We start from the raw sequence: 15,608 nt of genomic DNA on the forward strand, positions 1-15,608 counted from the left end.
GGCAAGTGGACATGCCATGCCTTCCTATTGGCAATGTTTAACTGACATACACATTTTCAAAAATGATTATTTGGTCATTGAAAGACATTTTACTTTATATTAATCTATTTCATATGATCCAAATATTCTCTGTGTTTGGAATCCTGTGCCTCAAATGTCTTACCCATTGTCAAGACTAGCTTAAAAGCATTAGAAACTATCCTCTAAGCATGGAAAAACTTATGGGATGTTGTCATATGCAATTCAAAGTAATAACAATAAACTCTAAAATAAGTGTAAGGAAATCCAACAAACTGAATTTTTCACAATGGATTACTTTCTTTTTAAAATTATTAGGGAGCAAATTATTTCAGATCAGAAACATTGGTGCTCTTCCTTCCACTCCGACTAGAGCACGTGACTCCTCCTTTCTTGGGGAGTGGAGCAAGACCACAATTAGACCCTGGGAAAACCTTATTGATTAGCTTGCCAATTGGTTTTTCATAGTAAACAGCCTTTGTCTTTATGATATTTGCTGAGTCTGGCCATGGACTCATTTTACATGTCATTTCCTCAGTGAAATTTCTATGCGAATCTATTTTAGAAGTTGGGTTCATTTTTACACTTGTCAAATTTAAGTTTTTCCTTTACATTTTATAAGCAGTACCAATTATTGGCAATGAGGGCCAAACTTACTGCTTTGCCTGATGTGATGTAATTTTTCGGTTGCATTTAATGGAAAGTGGAAATGCGATTTGGAATCACGATGAGGGTATGGCAGTGAATAACTCGAATACATTTTACAAAATTTCTGTCTGGAAACTGCCAGGAAATGAAATGAATCCCTGCCCCCCCCCACCCCCGCCCTTTCTTCAAGTTCTGAAAGCCAGTTCTGAGCAGACAGAACCTTATCGATAGTTCATGTTTAAAGTCATTCACCAGTTTATAAATTTTGAGAATGCTCATCTTAATTAGAAAGCTCATTTGACTAATGACATAAATGAAAAGAAAGTGTCATTTCTATCCATTAATTAAATTTGAAAATTAGAAGTCATCAGCATGCTAACAAGTCTCTGTCAATTACCATTATATCTACAGTGACCCTATATTTTCTTCTGTACTGGCCAGTTTGTTTGAAATCACTTTTTTTTTAGTCTGATGAGAATCTAGGCTTGGAGAAATTACTGACTGTTTAATGTTGAGATTTCGGTGACAGGAAATAAGGTGAGGTGTGAATTGTTTACCACAGTCCTCAGTAAAGTTTGAAAGTCTTTGGGTCACATTTCCTGGGACCCCCTGCAGCACAGACCCCCAGGCAGGGGTCAGGGTAGCACCGCCTGTCTGCTCCCCTCCTCTCTCCCCTTTCCCTTTGCTCTCGGTGATGGAGAAGCTAATGTCTCTTCCTCTCCCGAATCTGAAATGCAATTACTTTTCTGTCAGTGTCTGTCTTGGTCACGAGTCTTTGGATTACAGATGACAGACACCTACTTCAAACCGGTTTCAAAATGAGCTTTATCTGCTCCAGCCTCTTGAAGGCATAGGAGGCCTGGCTTAGCTGTGGCTCCATCCTGAGATGCAAAGGTGCAGCAGCACGAGCAACTTCCTCCACACACTCGGCTTTGCTCTCGTCTGTCGGCTTCCTGCTTAGGCAGGTTCGTTCCCTGCAGCCCCAGGAGCACAGAGAACCTCTTTACTGAGAGTCCCAGCAAAAGGCCAGGTGACTTGGATGGAGTGACATGGGTCAGGCGTCTTTTCTGAAGCCGATCACAGTAGGAGGGGGTGGAGCAGACCTGGACGCAGGCCTAGGACACACAGCACCTCTGAGCCCGAGTGCAGGCTCAGTCCCAGCAGAGCCATCTGTATTGAAAATGCAATGGTTTCCCAGTGAGAAATGAGGGTGACTTTTACCAGAAGGGGGAATGAATGCTCGTCATCCAAAAAACTTCACATATATTCTCTTTCTAAACGCTCTCTCAAACACACACACACATTTTCTCACACACATATACTCTCACTCACATACACACACACACACACACACTCTCACATACTCGCTCACACACACTGTCACACACATATACATTCACATACACACACTCACTCTCACACACACACACTCGCACACACACTCACACACATATACTCACACGCACACTCACTCACACACACACTTTCTCACACACACACTTTCTCACACACACACTCTCTCTTACACATACACTCACTCTCACACACATACACTCACACACACTCACTCACATGCACACTCACACACATACATGTACACATACTCACTCACACGCACACCCTCACACACTCAATCACTCACACACCCTCTCACACACAGTCACTCACACACACTCACATACACAAATATACACTGACACATTCTCATATATACACTCTCACTCTTATACACACTCTCTGACATACACTCGCACACACATTCTCACATACACACACTCACACACACTTTCACTCACACACATTCTCACATACACACACTCACACACACTTTCACTCACATACATGTACTCTCTCTCTCACACCTACCCCAGCCACCATATCGCACCTCCAGTTTACTAAGGTAATGTCATTAAGAAAAAAATCTTTACTCAAAAAGTCCTGAGATGATCGCACTAGGCAAAGTCAAAGTCAGCGTCAGGCGTTGGCCTTGTGGTGCTAAAGAATAACGGTTTGTCACACACTAGAGGAGTAAAGACAGTTTCCACCTGTGCCCATCAGCCCAGGGTGGCCCCGGCTGGCCAGCACTAACCCGCAAACTGGTGCGGCCTGGGTGTGAATGGGGCCAGGAGAGAGGGAGGCAAGGTTCTCTGAGGCTCTCCAGAGCATGTCGGCTTACTTTATCCTTTCCTGGTGTCCCTGACTGTCAAAGCCGATCACACAGGACAGCAGGTTAATCCTTAATCTCTTCCATTAGGGCTTTGAGGGCTGGGCACTCTGAGATCTGCCCAGCAGCCCCAGCCTGTTCCTACAGCCACAGCCACAGCCCTAAGACACCGGAGAGCCACCCATTCCTCCTCGCCCCCACGTCTTTTCTAACCCTCAGCTCCAGCCGCACCGACACCTCCCAGCTCCTTGGTTCCTTCACACACTGGGCCTGGGCCTCAGAGAAGAGAGGCGGTGGAAGAGCTTTACAAAGCCGTCTCATTCAGATCCCACCTGGAAGGAAACGTGGGGTGTGGTGGGAAGTGAGGGTGGAGATCGGTGGAGACGCACAGGCACTTGGAGCACCACAGCTGACATCGGGCGTCAGCCGTGCCACTGCTCTGACTTCTGCTTGTTGTATCTTCTTTTTAGCTGATCTCCTCTAACAAAGGCCTGGGTAGCGTTTGTCAAACTGCCTTTGAATGTGCATCACAGAATTCTCCAGTTGCTAGCAACAGAAACGGACTGCAGTTAAATTAAGCCTTAATAATAATAACAACAAGAACAACTGTTTGTTGTTTTTGCTATTAAAAGAAATAACCAAGCATAAGAAAAAATGGAACCAGAGCAGACTGACCTTAGGAAGCCAGGCCACAGAATATAACAGGCGCCCTGTCACTACCCCATTCCATCCGGTGGCACCCCACTCTGAATCTGAACCCCACCATCTACCACAGGTCATGGCCCCAGATATGCATCTGAAGTTTGCACCAGGATCCCTTAATTTTTGGTGAGGGATATCTTTAATATCCAAAGGTGCATTTTATTTTAGAAATTAACATTCATCGTGCCTCAACAAAGGTAAATTCTGTATTTTTTTCCATGTAGAAAGACTTGTTTTAAGTAATTATGGAAGTAAAGCATGCCAATTATAAAACTAGACAGTGTAAGAAAAAATCGAAAAGAAAATGGCTAGAAAAATACCTGTAATTCCATCATCCTAAACAATTACTATTAAATTGGGGTATATATCTCTTCAGATATTTTTATATGTCTGTACACATACCGATAGCTATTTGATTTCTGTATTAAGATGTAAAATTACTATGATATATTAATAATCCACTTGTTTATTAGCACAGTAGTTTTCAATCTCCTTCCTACCTCTGCGAAAATCACACATATGACACCCTCATCAGTAGAAGGTTTTATTACCTATGATGTTCTTGACCCAGGGTCATGCTCCTGTCCTCCTAGCCCACCTCACCCCGACCATTGAAATCTCCAGGTTAACAACAGATCATGGACATCTTAGATGCCAGTGGGAAAAATAGCTTATTTCATGGCTGCATGGTAATCTGTTAAAAAAACAATAGGTAACTTTAGTTACATTCTTACAGCAGACACCATGCTCACCAGTTGACACTCATTGGTTGAATTCTTTCCCAAGTCCTACCAAGTCAGTAGCTATGATTCCCATTTGAGAGTTAAGGAAACTGAAGGCCCAAAAGATTAGGCTGCTTGCTTAGGAGCAAAGCTAGCAACTGGTAGAGGCAGGATTTGAACTCAAGTCCTCTAACTAGAACCTGCTCCTCTTGTTATGCAGCCATTCCCTAGTAGTAAGCAGGTTGTTGTTGTTGTGTGTGTAGACCTTGTTTACTTTAACATCTAGGTCTTTTTGCTCTTTATTTTGGATGATGTGCTTTTGTAGAGCAGGAAAGGGTCTGTCTTGATTCCTCAGCCTGTCAGCAAGGCAGTGGGCGCTGGGCCAGCTTTGCCCCGCACCGGGTACAGTCATTAAAGTACTGGTGTGCTTGTGGGTTTCTAAAACAACCTTGAGGTTGCTTGGCTCTGGCGAGGGAGGGAGGGACTGATGGATGAGAGCGAGTCACTGAATTGATTGCCCTTCACCCTTCCATATTTATTTGTTCATCTTCTGTCTCCCATTATGACTCTCTGGAAGCTGGCAGAGAGGAGGGAGGATTTATGGATGTGCCGCATAGAACTGTGCCTGGGGTTGAAGTCCCTTGGAACAGCCGAAAACAAAACAAAATGAAAACACCAGGTAGCGCTCCCAGTACAAATGAGCATCAAGGGTGGTTTAGAGACACAAGCGCACCGGTGCTCAGTGGCTGTACTCAAGACAGGGCGAGGCTGGCCCAGGCTCACGTCCCTTCTGATGAACTGAGAAGCCAAGACAGAGGATGTGCCTGGAAAATTAGTTTTCTGCTGCCACCCCTCTGCCCCTGGCTGTCTCGCATTTCATCTTTGCTGTCTCCTCAATCTTCAGCCTCCTTCTTCACACTCTTGACATTCCACTCATCTCCCCTCCTTCCCGGCCTGGCCATCATATCTCACCTCTGGACAGATGGAGCCCTCTACTTTCCAAAGTCCTTTCAGGAAGTTTTATCCTCATCCAAGAAAGCTGGCTGCATGAACCCCGTGTGACAGGGAAGGAGAGTGGGGTTCATAGAGGTTAAGTGACAAATATTTATTGAGTGGCCACAGGGACGAAGGAAGGGACTGTGCCAAGCCGATGATGTGTGCAGGATCCCGGCGTCACCACCAGGTATGGATGCCAGCTGGGGCCATTTCCTTCCACTGTTCGCAGGTCCCCCAGATAGCTAGCTTCAGTCCATTGTTGTAGGGACCAATATATTGTGCTCGCTGGTTTCGCCTGTACCTTCCTGCCCCATCCAGATAGGCTCTCAGTAGGATCTCTGCTTCGAGAAGTCTGCTTTGTTCTTATTCATTCACTCATTCATCGTAGTACCAATTGCGAGCCAGACACGTCTTAGACACTTGAAGAAAAAAGTAGGAAAAAGCAGTTACAACCCCTGCCTTCCTCACACTCAGATATTAACCAAGAATCACAAAGACAGATGACAAATGGCAACTATGGAAGGGTTTGGGGGGAAGGAAGATGGTGCTGAGGGCTTATGACTGGCCCAGCTGAATGGGACCCTGGTATGAAGAGATGAAGAGGAGAGTGTGACTTCATTGTTCATTGTTTCCAAGTCACCTCTCATGCTCATTAGAACTGAAAACAAAGAGTTAACCCCAGCCCCTTTGTGTCCAGGTGACCTCCATTGCTAGTCTCCTGGAGTTCTACAAAGCTTCCTGCCAGTTCCCTTGGCCCCTTTCAGGCCTGTTTTCCACATTAAAGACAGAGAATGTGAACTTGATTTTGTTATGTCTTAGCTTAAAACCTCCAATGGCCTCTCGGTGCCGTTCAGATGAAGACCAACATACTGAATGGGGCCTCCCATGCTTGTGGCCACCTGACCCTTCCTGCCCATCTTACATCGGTCATCCCCCCACCCCTCAGAGCCACAGCCACCCTGGATTCTTCTGTCCTCAGACACTTGGGGTCTTTACACATATTGTTCCCTGTCTCTGAAATACTATCTCACCCTCCTTCACCTAACGTCTTTCACATGTCATTTCCAGGAAGCCTTTCCTGACCACACACTAGAACAGATTCCTGGGTTTAGGCCGGACCCCTGTACTTTCCCTGATAACACTTGTCCCAGCTTGTAACGTTCTTTGGGTGGGATTATTAGATGATGTCATGGAGGCTTGCGGGCTGGGTCTGCATCTGTCTTGCTCACCATTGTATCCCTGGCACCTGGCACAGTGCTTCCCACCTTCTAAGTGCTCAAAGAAAGACCAGGTTCATAAAGAAGAGTGTAGATATCACAGCTGGAAGGAAAACCCCCCAGATAATATAGTTCAACTCCATCAGTGTACAGATTAGTAACTGGAGATTCAGAGAGGGGAGGTGACTCACCCAATGTCACACAGCAGGCTAGTGGCAGAACTGGCCTGGGACCATGGTTTACAGCTCCTGTCTCCCCACAAAATTTCTCTATTTGACTCAAAATTCGTAAGTTCTTTGAAATCTAGATCTAAAACCGAGACACTGTGTGTTAGTTGGAGAAACCATCTGTATTAACCATTACAGAGTTTCAGGTGAATTCTTCAGCTCCTTATGGGTTATAAGGCCTAAGGACTCATTTGAATATTTTTTCTAAAGTTGATTTTTAAATGAACTCTAAGGTCTCAGCTGAGGACCAGTGCTGAGGTGCAGGCGAGTGGGCCACGGCCTCTAGCCCATGAAGTAAGCCCGCAGCCCTCCTTTCTAAGTGAGAGCACGGAGTCACGCACAGTGAGCGCAGGCCCCCTGGCTGACAGCTCGCCACCAAGGGAGCCCTGGTGATGAAGTGGCAGCGATGAAACGCGCCCCAAGCGATGCCAACTCGTGGCCAATAAGGGCGATTCCTGACCCAGATGAGGAGCGAATGTTTGTTCTGCCTCTGACAAGGCACGTATGCTCCTCTAAAGGGTGACCGGGACACAGCTCACAGACGTCAGGAGGTGTTCCTCCCCCCACCCCCCCCACCCCCATGGATAGGAAGCAGCCGCTTCTCCACTTTGTCTGCACCCCAGAACCATGTGGCTGTGCTGGGCCCTGGAGTTAGAGCAAACTGATCTTAATGAGTGTCTCGGCCCCAAGACCCAGGCAGCACCAACAGAACAACCCAGGGTTCCCCATCAGGCAGGGGAGCCCCTTAGGGAAGGAAGGAACCACAAGGCCGTGCATTTATAGTCAGCCGGTGTGAGTTACCAAAGCAAGTCCCTTCCCCTCCCTGGAGTCTCAGTTTTCTGTCTGCAAAATGGACTTAATGTAACACCTGCTTTCTATGTTCACTTACTCTCAAAGTGCCCAGTTCCGTACTGGGGACACATGACATTGGGGGAACAAGAAGGACACAGTCCTTGCGCACAAGGCGTTTACATTTTGGCAAGGGAGACGGACATTAAATACAGATTTGCTTAATACTTGTTCCGTTTCAACTGTGATCAGGATCACTGAGAGGCTAAAATGAGCTGTAAGTAGTGGTTAACATTTAAGTGCTATGTGGGGACATCGGGCCAACTGCTTTACATATTATTATAATAACAACAACCACAACCCATTAGGCATTAATATGGGTTATTTTTAAAAGTGCTTATCATATATTAACTCATTTAATCCTCATTTTATTTTATTTTTTTAATATATATTTTATTGGTTTTTCACAGAGAGAAACATCGATGAGCGAGAGAGAGAAACATCCATCAGCTGCCTCCTGCAACTCCCCACTGGGGATGTGCCCGCAACCAAGGTACATGCCCTTGACCAGAATCGAACCTGGGACCCTTGAGTCCGCAGTCCGATGCTCTATCAACTCAGCCAAACCGGTTAGGGCTTAATCCTCATTTTAAAATACCTGTGACGTAGAGAGAACTATTATCCCCAGTAGAGATGAGAAAACTGAGGTACAAGAGATTAACTTGCTGAAAGAAACATAGCCACTAAATATCAGAGAAAGAACCCAGGCAGCCTGAGCTCAGGGTCTATATGCCTTATGCTGCCTCCCAGAATGTCACTGTCTCACTGATCCTTGCTAAATACTGTTAAGTACTGTTATTATTCTCATTTTCCACATTTGGACCCCAAGCCAAACGTGTGACTTCTGAGTTTGCACAGCTAAGAGATGGTGGGGCTGTGACCACACGGGCCTCCTGTGATGCCTGTGAGCTGGTCTCCAGGACAGACTTTCTGATGTCTTTCCTGGCCCTGTTCTCGCTCAGGTGTTCCTGAAGAGCGACCGCGTGGCCCGCATGGTGCAGAGTGGGGGCTGCTCCGCCAACGACTCTCGGGAGGTCTTCAAGAAGCACATCGAGAAGAGGGTGCGCAGCCTCCCCGAGATCGATGGCCTCAGCAAGGAGACCGTGCTGAGCTCCTGGATGGCCAAGTTCGATGCCATCTACCGCGGGGAAGAGGACCCCAGGAAGCAGCAGGCCCGGATGACCGCCAGCGCAGCCTCTGAGCTGATTCTGAGCAAAGAGCAACTCTACGAGATGTTCCAGAACATTCTAGGGATCAAGAAGTTTGAACATCAGCTCTTGTACAACGCCTGCCAGGTAAGCTGCCTATCACCTGGGCGCAGAGTGGTGAGTAAGCAGGGCCACGTGATGACTTCCGTGTGCTCTAGACACCATTGCTTTCTTGGGCCATTTCTTGATTAAAAAAAAACATATTAAGAACTATATTTTACAACTGCATTGGTAAAAATTGAATGTAATTCAGGCTAAAACAGGATAGGATGGTTTTCTTCTGATTTTAAAAGGAATTAAAACATTTTGCGAGCCCCTAGAAGTCTCATGGGCCTTGGGTACTATGCTTATTGTATCTAAGGGTGAATCAGCCCTATGAGTAAGACCTAGCTCCCATGTGTCAGAAATTCAACAAGATCAAATTAATTGATTTTTAAGAAAAGATTGTTTTGCTTTTAAAACAATCCTTTTGAGGAGCTTGTACTTCCTCAGCTAGAGAGACCATGGACCTCCCACCTGGTCATCAAGAGTAATTATTTGCAATAGAAAGCTTCCAGAGGCCTGAGTATGCCAGGCCGCTGTGCTAGTTACATCAGTAACTTCTGCATGGATCTGAAGGGGCTAGCTGAGGCTCTGCTTGGGCCCAGCTCAAAATGGGCTTCTGTTTTCTCTGGATCGGGGGTTGGGAGAGTGAGGTACTTATCCTAGATCTTCATTTCCTGCAAACCTCTCCATTATATTCCTGCATTCATACAACCAATATTTATTGAGTGGCAGCTTTGCAATCTCTGCAGATTTTAGTGATTGGCACTTGGGAGTGTTTGTTAAATGCACACGTCCAAGCCCCAGCCCTAGAAATGCTGCTTCTGCATTCTCAGGGCAGGGCCATGGCATCTGCATTCTAAACACAAGCCCCCCTCCATGGTTATTTTGCTGCCTTCTCCTTCTGAGAACCATTAGAGAAACTGAGCCATGGCCTGGTTCACCTGCGCCAATGCTGTCCCTAAGGTAGGTTAAATGGAGACACTAGCATATTGGCTAAGATTTATGCCTTGCACAGAATCACACAGACCTTGGTAAATCTTAATATGACCCCCTCACTAGCTTATGGCTGTAGGGAGATAGTTAACCTCCCCACACGTGAGCTTGGGATGGAATTATTATAAGGAATCAATGTGTATAAAGCCCAGAGCAGCACGGGGCACTTTATAAATGGTAGTGGTTAAAATATATTGTAGTCCACCGGAAGAGACCAAAAGTCAATGCAGTATCAGAACAGTGCCACAGATGATTGACATAAGAGCTACAGGATGTTGAGGCTTACTTTTTATTGCCTCCGTGGCTACCTCCTAGTTCAAGGCACCAACATCTCTTGCCTGGACAACCACAGTGTCTACCCAACTGGTAATACAGCCTCCTCCCTTGCCCATGGTAACGCATCCACCAAACACAGCTGGAGTGATCTTCTGGATCATGCCAGTCCTGTCCCCAAACCTTCCAGTGGCATCCTATCACCCGTAGAAGGCACCGCAACTCCTCTCTAAGGCTTGAGGCAGTACATGAGCCAGGGCTGCTCACACCACTTTCCCCACATGCTTACTCACCGGCCTTCCCATTTCCCTAGCACTTCACATTCGTCTGGGCCTTTGCATTTGCTCTCCCCTCAGCTTACAATGCTCTTGCCAACACCTTTGCACACTGGCACAGCTTAAATGCCAACTTCTCCAAGAGACCTTCCAAGGCCACCCATCTAAAGTTCTCCCTTGCCTCACACCTCACCGAGTCACACCATCCTAGACCTCGGTCCTATTTCCATCATCGCCTTACCACTACTTTCCATTTCTTATTCATCCATTTTTGCCTGTTTATTATCTGTTTTCCTCTCCCTGCTCATTTTTCACCAGACAGTTAGCCTCATTCACCTTTTCATTGTTTGCTAATATTTTCAGTACATGAAACAATTCTTGCACATAGTAAGTGATCAATAATTGCCTACTGAATTAATAAATGGATGACAGCAGATTATTTTGGTAAATAGGTCTTGTCCATCCTATGGCTTACCCAGAACTTTCTGGGTATGTTAGTAAGTAGGAATCTATTTAGCATTTCATAATATAATATGTATATTACATTTAAAGATTTTCTGACATCCTGTTTTCTCCTCGGCCACATTAATTCAGAACACTGATTGCCAACCCAAAGGTAGAGGGTTTCATTGATGGGTCAAGAAGTATTTTAAAATTCTCCTCAATATAAAATTAAATTGTTTTTTAATTTAAAATATTACTGCATCCCTCATGGTGTAGGCAGGTGGTATTACCATCTAGCACCACCACTAACTCCACTGCTACCTTCTCCACCACAAGGAGGTGGGTTGTCAGAGCTCCAGAAAGATTGACAATCACCCACCCAGGTGATAAGTAAGATTAGAAATTACAGAGAGAGTCAAGTGCTCCTAACCCTGACAGGCAAACAGTTATCCTAGGGATTAACTTTCCTTCTAATTGCAACAGTGTGTTATGCATGTTTTCAGTTCTTGCTCAAATGTCAGCATCATTGGAATGAATCCATTGCTATGCCATTTCTTATCTCAGTAGTTTTGAACTTGTTGAATAGGGCTATGTGGGTAGACCATAGTTTGTTGTATTCTCCTAAAAAATGAATTAATTTGACTCATATTTTCAAAATCTTTCCCATGAGTTAGAAAAAAATACAAGAAAAAATAATGGCCTCTCTCCCAAGAATAATGATTGTCTTTAGCTAAAAGAGAATTGTGAGAAACGTACAGTACTTCTTGGGACAGGAATACTTATGGCATTTAGTACTATATTCTAGTCTCACACCTAAGTCTGATTATTACATCAGGGCTTCACATCACTAGAAATTAAGATAAAGGGCATATGCAGGTAATTCACACAAAAACTAAATGAATTTTAAATATCTGATTAATTGTATGTTCCATGTCTTTAATAATCTGAGTTATGTAAGTATATTGACAAATAATACAAGTATTTTTAAAAATAGATAACAGTGGTAATGATAACACATTGCAAATGTTTTGAAATAGATATTCTCATCACCAACTATTGGAATAATTTATTATTTTACCTTTTTGTAGAGGAATCTGTTAATTTTCAGCCAAGCACATTTGTAAAGGGCAAACCTGTTGACCTAGCAGTTCTACCTCTAGGAACTGGTTATAAGCAAATACTCCGAGGTGTGTACAAGAGTGTTGAGTTAACCACATAAAAGAATACTTTTCAGCCAGAAAAATAGTTGTTGAAGAAGGAAGCTTACCACATGGGAAACATTCGCTGGCTCTTTTAAAATGGAAAACCAGACTATGACACAGAGTATGAAGGCTTGATTTTACTTTTATGGCTAAAGAATTGGATGGTGAAAAACAAAATCCTAACTGCTTGTTTTTAGGGGTAGCATTGTGGTTGGTTTCTATTATTTTCATTTGTGCTTTTCTGTGTTTCTGAATTTTCTGCCTTAACCATGAAAGTATTTTGTAAATGGAACCAAATAGCAAAGATCTCAGCAAAGACGCTATCAAAACAATGGGATAAGAAGAAAACAATCTTCTGCATTGTTTTCTAGACTTCAGCCATTAATATACCGCTTCATACTTGTTGTCATTTCCAAGTCCTACCTGTATGATTAGTTATTTAATTTTTCTAATTAAACCAACTCCTAAGTCACTTTTTAAGCCTATCTTTCTCTTCAGAAGTAATGAATGTAAGTAAAATCACAGCTTTGAAGTATTAGTTTAAAAAGCAGCCAATATGCATTAAAGCGACATATAACCAGTGAAACAGAAGCTCTTCATTAGTCTGCCCTCATGTATCATCCACACACCAGTGATGTGGGAGGCATGGCTGGGGCGACCTGTGTCCTGACATGCTGAGGTTGCTGAGCCCCTGATGCCATCCCTGAAAGTAGCCCCAGACTGACCAGAACAGCATTCATATAAGTCTGCATTTCTCACGACCTGCAATCAGCTTTCAAAAATTATAGATTTGAGGCTAGGTAGCTCAGTTGGTTTGAGCATCGTCCCAATACACCAAGGTTGCAGGATCAATCCCCAGTCAGGGCATATAGAGGAAGCAACCAATGAATTCATAAATAAGTGTAACAACAAATCAATCTCTCTCTATCACTCTTTCTCTCTCTTAAGTCAATAATTAATTTAGAAAATAAATTATAGATTCATTTCCTCGCTTTCTCATATATCACACTGAACTCAGCAGAACTCTATTAACACAGGGGAGCAAAGCTATAGAAGGAAAAATCACATGACTTTCATTCTCACTCTGTTTAAATTGTTTTTTATTTTCTGGACCTTCCTCTGAGACAAAGCAATTTCTAGGTGCTTCCAGAACCAGAAATGTACACATTTTCTTCTCACACACGTTGCATTCCACAAGAAGCTGTCATCTGACTTCTACTGCTGCTTCTGAAGGTTCCCCTGATCTCTGTAAGGTTCTTCCAGGAACTGTAGTTTGCATCTCAAATAAGAAATGATGTTTACCACATAGACATTATCTCAGTTATATTCTACTTGTCTATTGTAACTCAAACCATGTCTATCAAAACTTGTTAAAAAGTGAGGAGGCTTAACAAAGTCTTCATATTTGCATATGGGAGTTTTTACAGTCTATCTGGCTTATTTGAGAATGCTTGGTCCTACTTCATAGAAGCATTTGCTTATACTCAACATAATAATCAATGTAAAATAACTGGAAACTCTTATTATGAAATCAGTGTTGTTTTTATTTTCCTAGACTCTGGGAGGAAGCAGTTAATTATGTCCCTATTGGGGCATTTGAGTTAAATTCTAAACCTAACAAAAAAAAATAGGCTAGCCTCTTTGAGAATGGCTAGAACACCTGGGAAATGAGACTAAGACAGACCTTCTTGCCATCTTCATAAAAGGCAAAGTTAATGATGATGATGGTGATGATGATGATGATGATGATGATGATAATGATGATGGTATGTTTTTAAAGTTTTAAAAATGCCATGCACCATCCCTCCCATTCCTTTTAATGGCCTGAAAATGAGTTGATTTGATGTCCAGTTGTACCAAGTATCTGCTACTTCTGACCCCTCTGCTTAACTGGACAAGTTATTCTTTTTTAAAAAATATATTTTTATTGATTTCAGAGAGGAAGGGAGAGGGAGAGAGATAGAAACGTCAATGATGAGAGAGAATCTTTGATTGGTTGCCTCCTGCATACCCCACACTGGGAATCAAGTCTACAACCCGGGCATATGTCCTGATCAGGAATCGAACCATGACCTCCTGGTTCATAAGTCAGCACTCAACCAGTGAGCCACACCAGTTGGGCTCAGTTTGTTTCTTTTTCTCCTTGAAGCGCATTTATCTTGACCTGTGATCAGATCACGGTTTGATTCCCAGGCAGGACACATGCCTGCTGGGCTGGATGAGTTATTCTTAATTGCTTCATTCTCAACCGTGTACACATGTCTCTTGCAAAACATTGCTGAGCTGTGTTTTATAAGAAGGCAGGTCTACATCTCCATATGTTTTTAAATGTACATAAACTCTTCTTAGGGAAGCAACCCAGCTCATTCCCAAGGGGAGTATGTTTCTTCTTGTTTGGAAGCTGCACTTTGAGAATGGCATTTCTGATTGTCTTGTTATTGATCTCACCTGTGGCGCCTCGAAACATCAGCTGTATGACGCTGACCTTCTGCTCAGCCAGCACGTGTGCCTACGGGGCAGCAGGGATACCACGCTAATAGAAGATGACAGCATTCTCTTCACTTATCTTCACGGAATCCCTAGAGATTTTTCACATAATCTGGGAGACTTCACTAGAGACACATGAGTTACAATTTTCCCCTCTACAAACACCTCTGCATTTTCAAAATTGAATCCCCCATCATTATTGATCTACTAATTTTCTTAACGTTTTATTTCCTTTCCCCCACACCATCATCAGTGCGGCCTTTGATGATGTGGTTATCTTATTACAGTGCCATCTTCCTTTGACTTGATAAGCACTTGGCAGATTTTCAGAGCGTTTATTAGACTCTGAAGAGAAACCTCAAATTAGCAGGTGTTCAACTGTGACCCAGATTACTGGGTTGTATCCATGCCTCATTGTAGAGTCTGTAATCCAAAAATGTCCAGGAGATCTAACTGTTGGCTGAGATTTTGCTTCTTGGACTGGCCTCTATTTCTTAATCACTTTCCTTAGCCCTCTAAAACCAATACAGTTCTTTGCATGTAATGGTTTTTTAATTAATATATCACTGAAAAATGGGTTAAAATCTCAGGGGGCTGGCAATGAGAGTCTAGTCTTTACACTTTAACTTAACAAACCTTTCATTAGTCATAAATTCACCCGCTCATTGAATATATATTTTAAGCACCTACTATACACTAGGCACCGAATGTCAAATGCTGGAGATGAAGCCTAAACCTCCCTACTCATCATAGAATGCCCCATGACCTAGCTCCTGACCATCTTTCTCTTTGCTAACCACAAGACACCTCCCAATGACCTTACAGCTTTTGTCCAGCTTAGATATTGTATTTGTATTTGTATTTGTATTTGTTGTATTGCTGTGTAACTAGTGATCACAAACTCATACCCATTTGTTATCTGACAGTTTTTTAGGTCAGAAGTCCAGGCACAACTTAGTTGGGTTCTCCACTCGGGGACACAGAAAGCTAAGGCTAGAAGGATGGTTCTGTAGGCTGTGTTCTCATCTGTAGGCTCAACCAGGAAGGACCCATTTCAAGCTCCCTTACAGCTCATGTCCTTACAGCTGTAGAATTTTTCAAAGCCAGCAAGAGACAGAGAGAGGGAGCGAGGGAGGGA

At 43.6% G+C, this 15,608-nt stretch overlaps 1 protein-coding gene across 1 annotated transcript in view; it reads left to right on the forward strand.

Moving 5' to 3' along the window:
* CADPS (calcium dependent secretion activator) overlaps positions 1-15,608 on the forward strand; it is a 447,690-nt gene that overhangs the window by 109,186 nt on the left and 322,896 nt on the right. Inside the window, exon 4 of the mRNA XM_023754061.1 lies at positions 8,506-8,838. Coding sequence (XP_023609829.1) covers positions 8,506-8,838 — 333 coding nt within the window. The remainder of the gene's footprint in view (positions 1-8,505; positions 8,839-15,608) is intronic.

The sequence above is a fragment of the Myotis lucifugus genome, unplaced genomic scaffold (genome assembly GCF_000147115.1).
Source record: "Myotis lucifugus unplaced genomic scaffold, Myoluc2.0 scaffold_55, whole genome shotgun sequence".
Lineage (NCBI taxonomy): Eukaryota > Metazoa > Chordata > Mammalia > Chiroptera > Vespertilionidae > Myotis > Myotis lucifugus.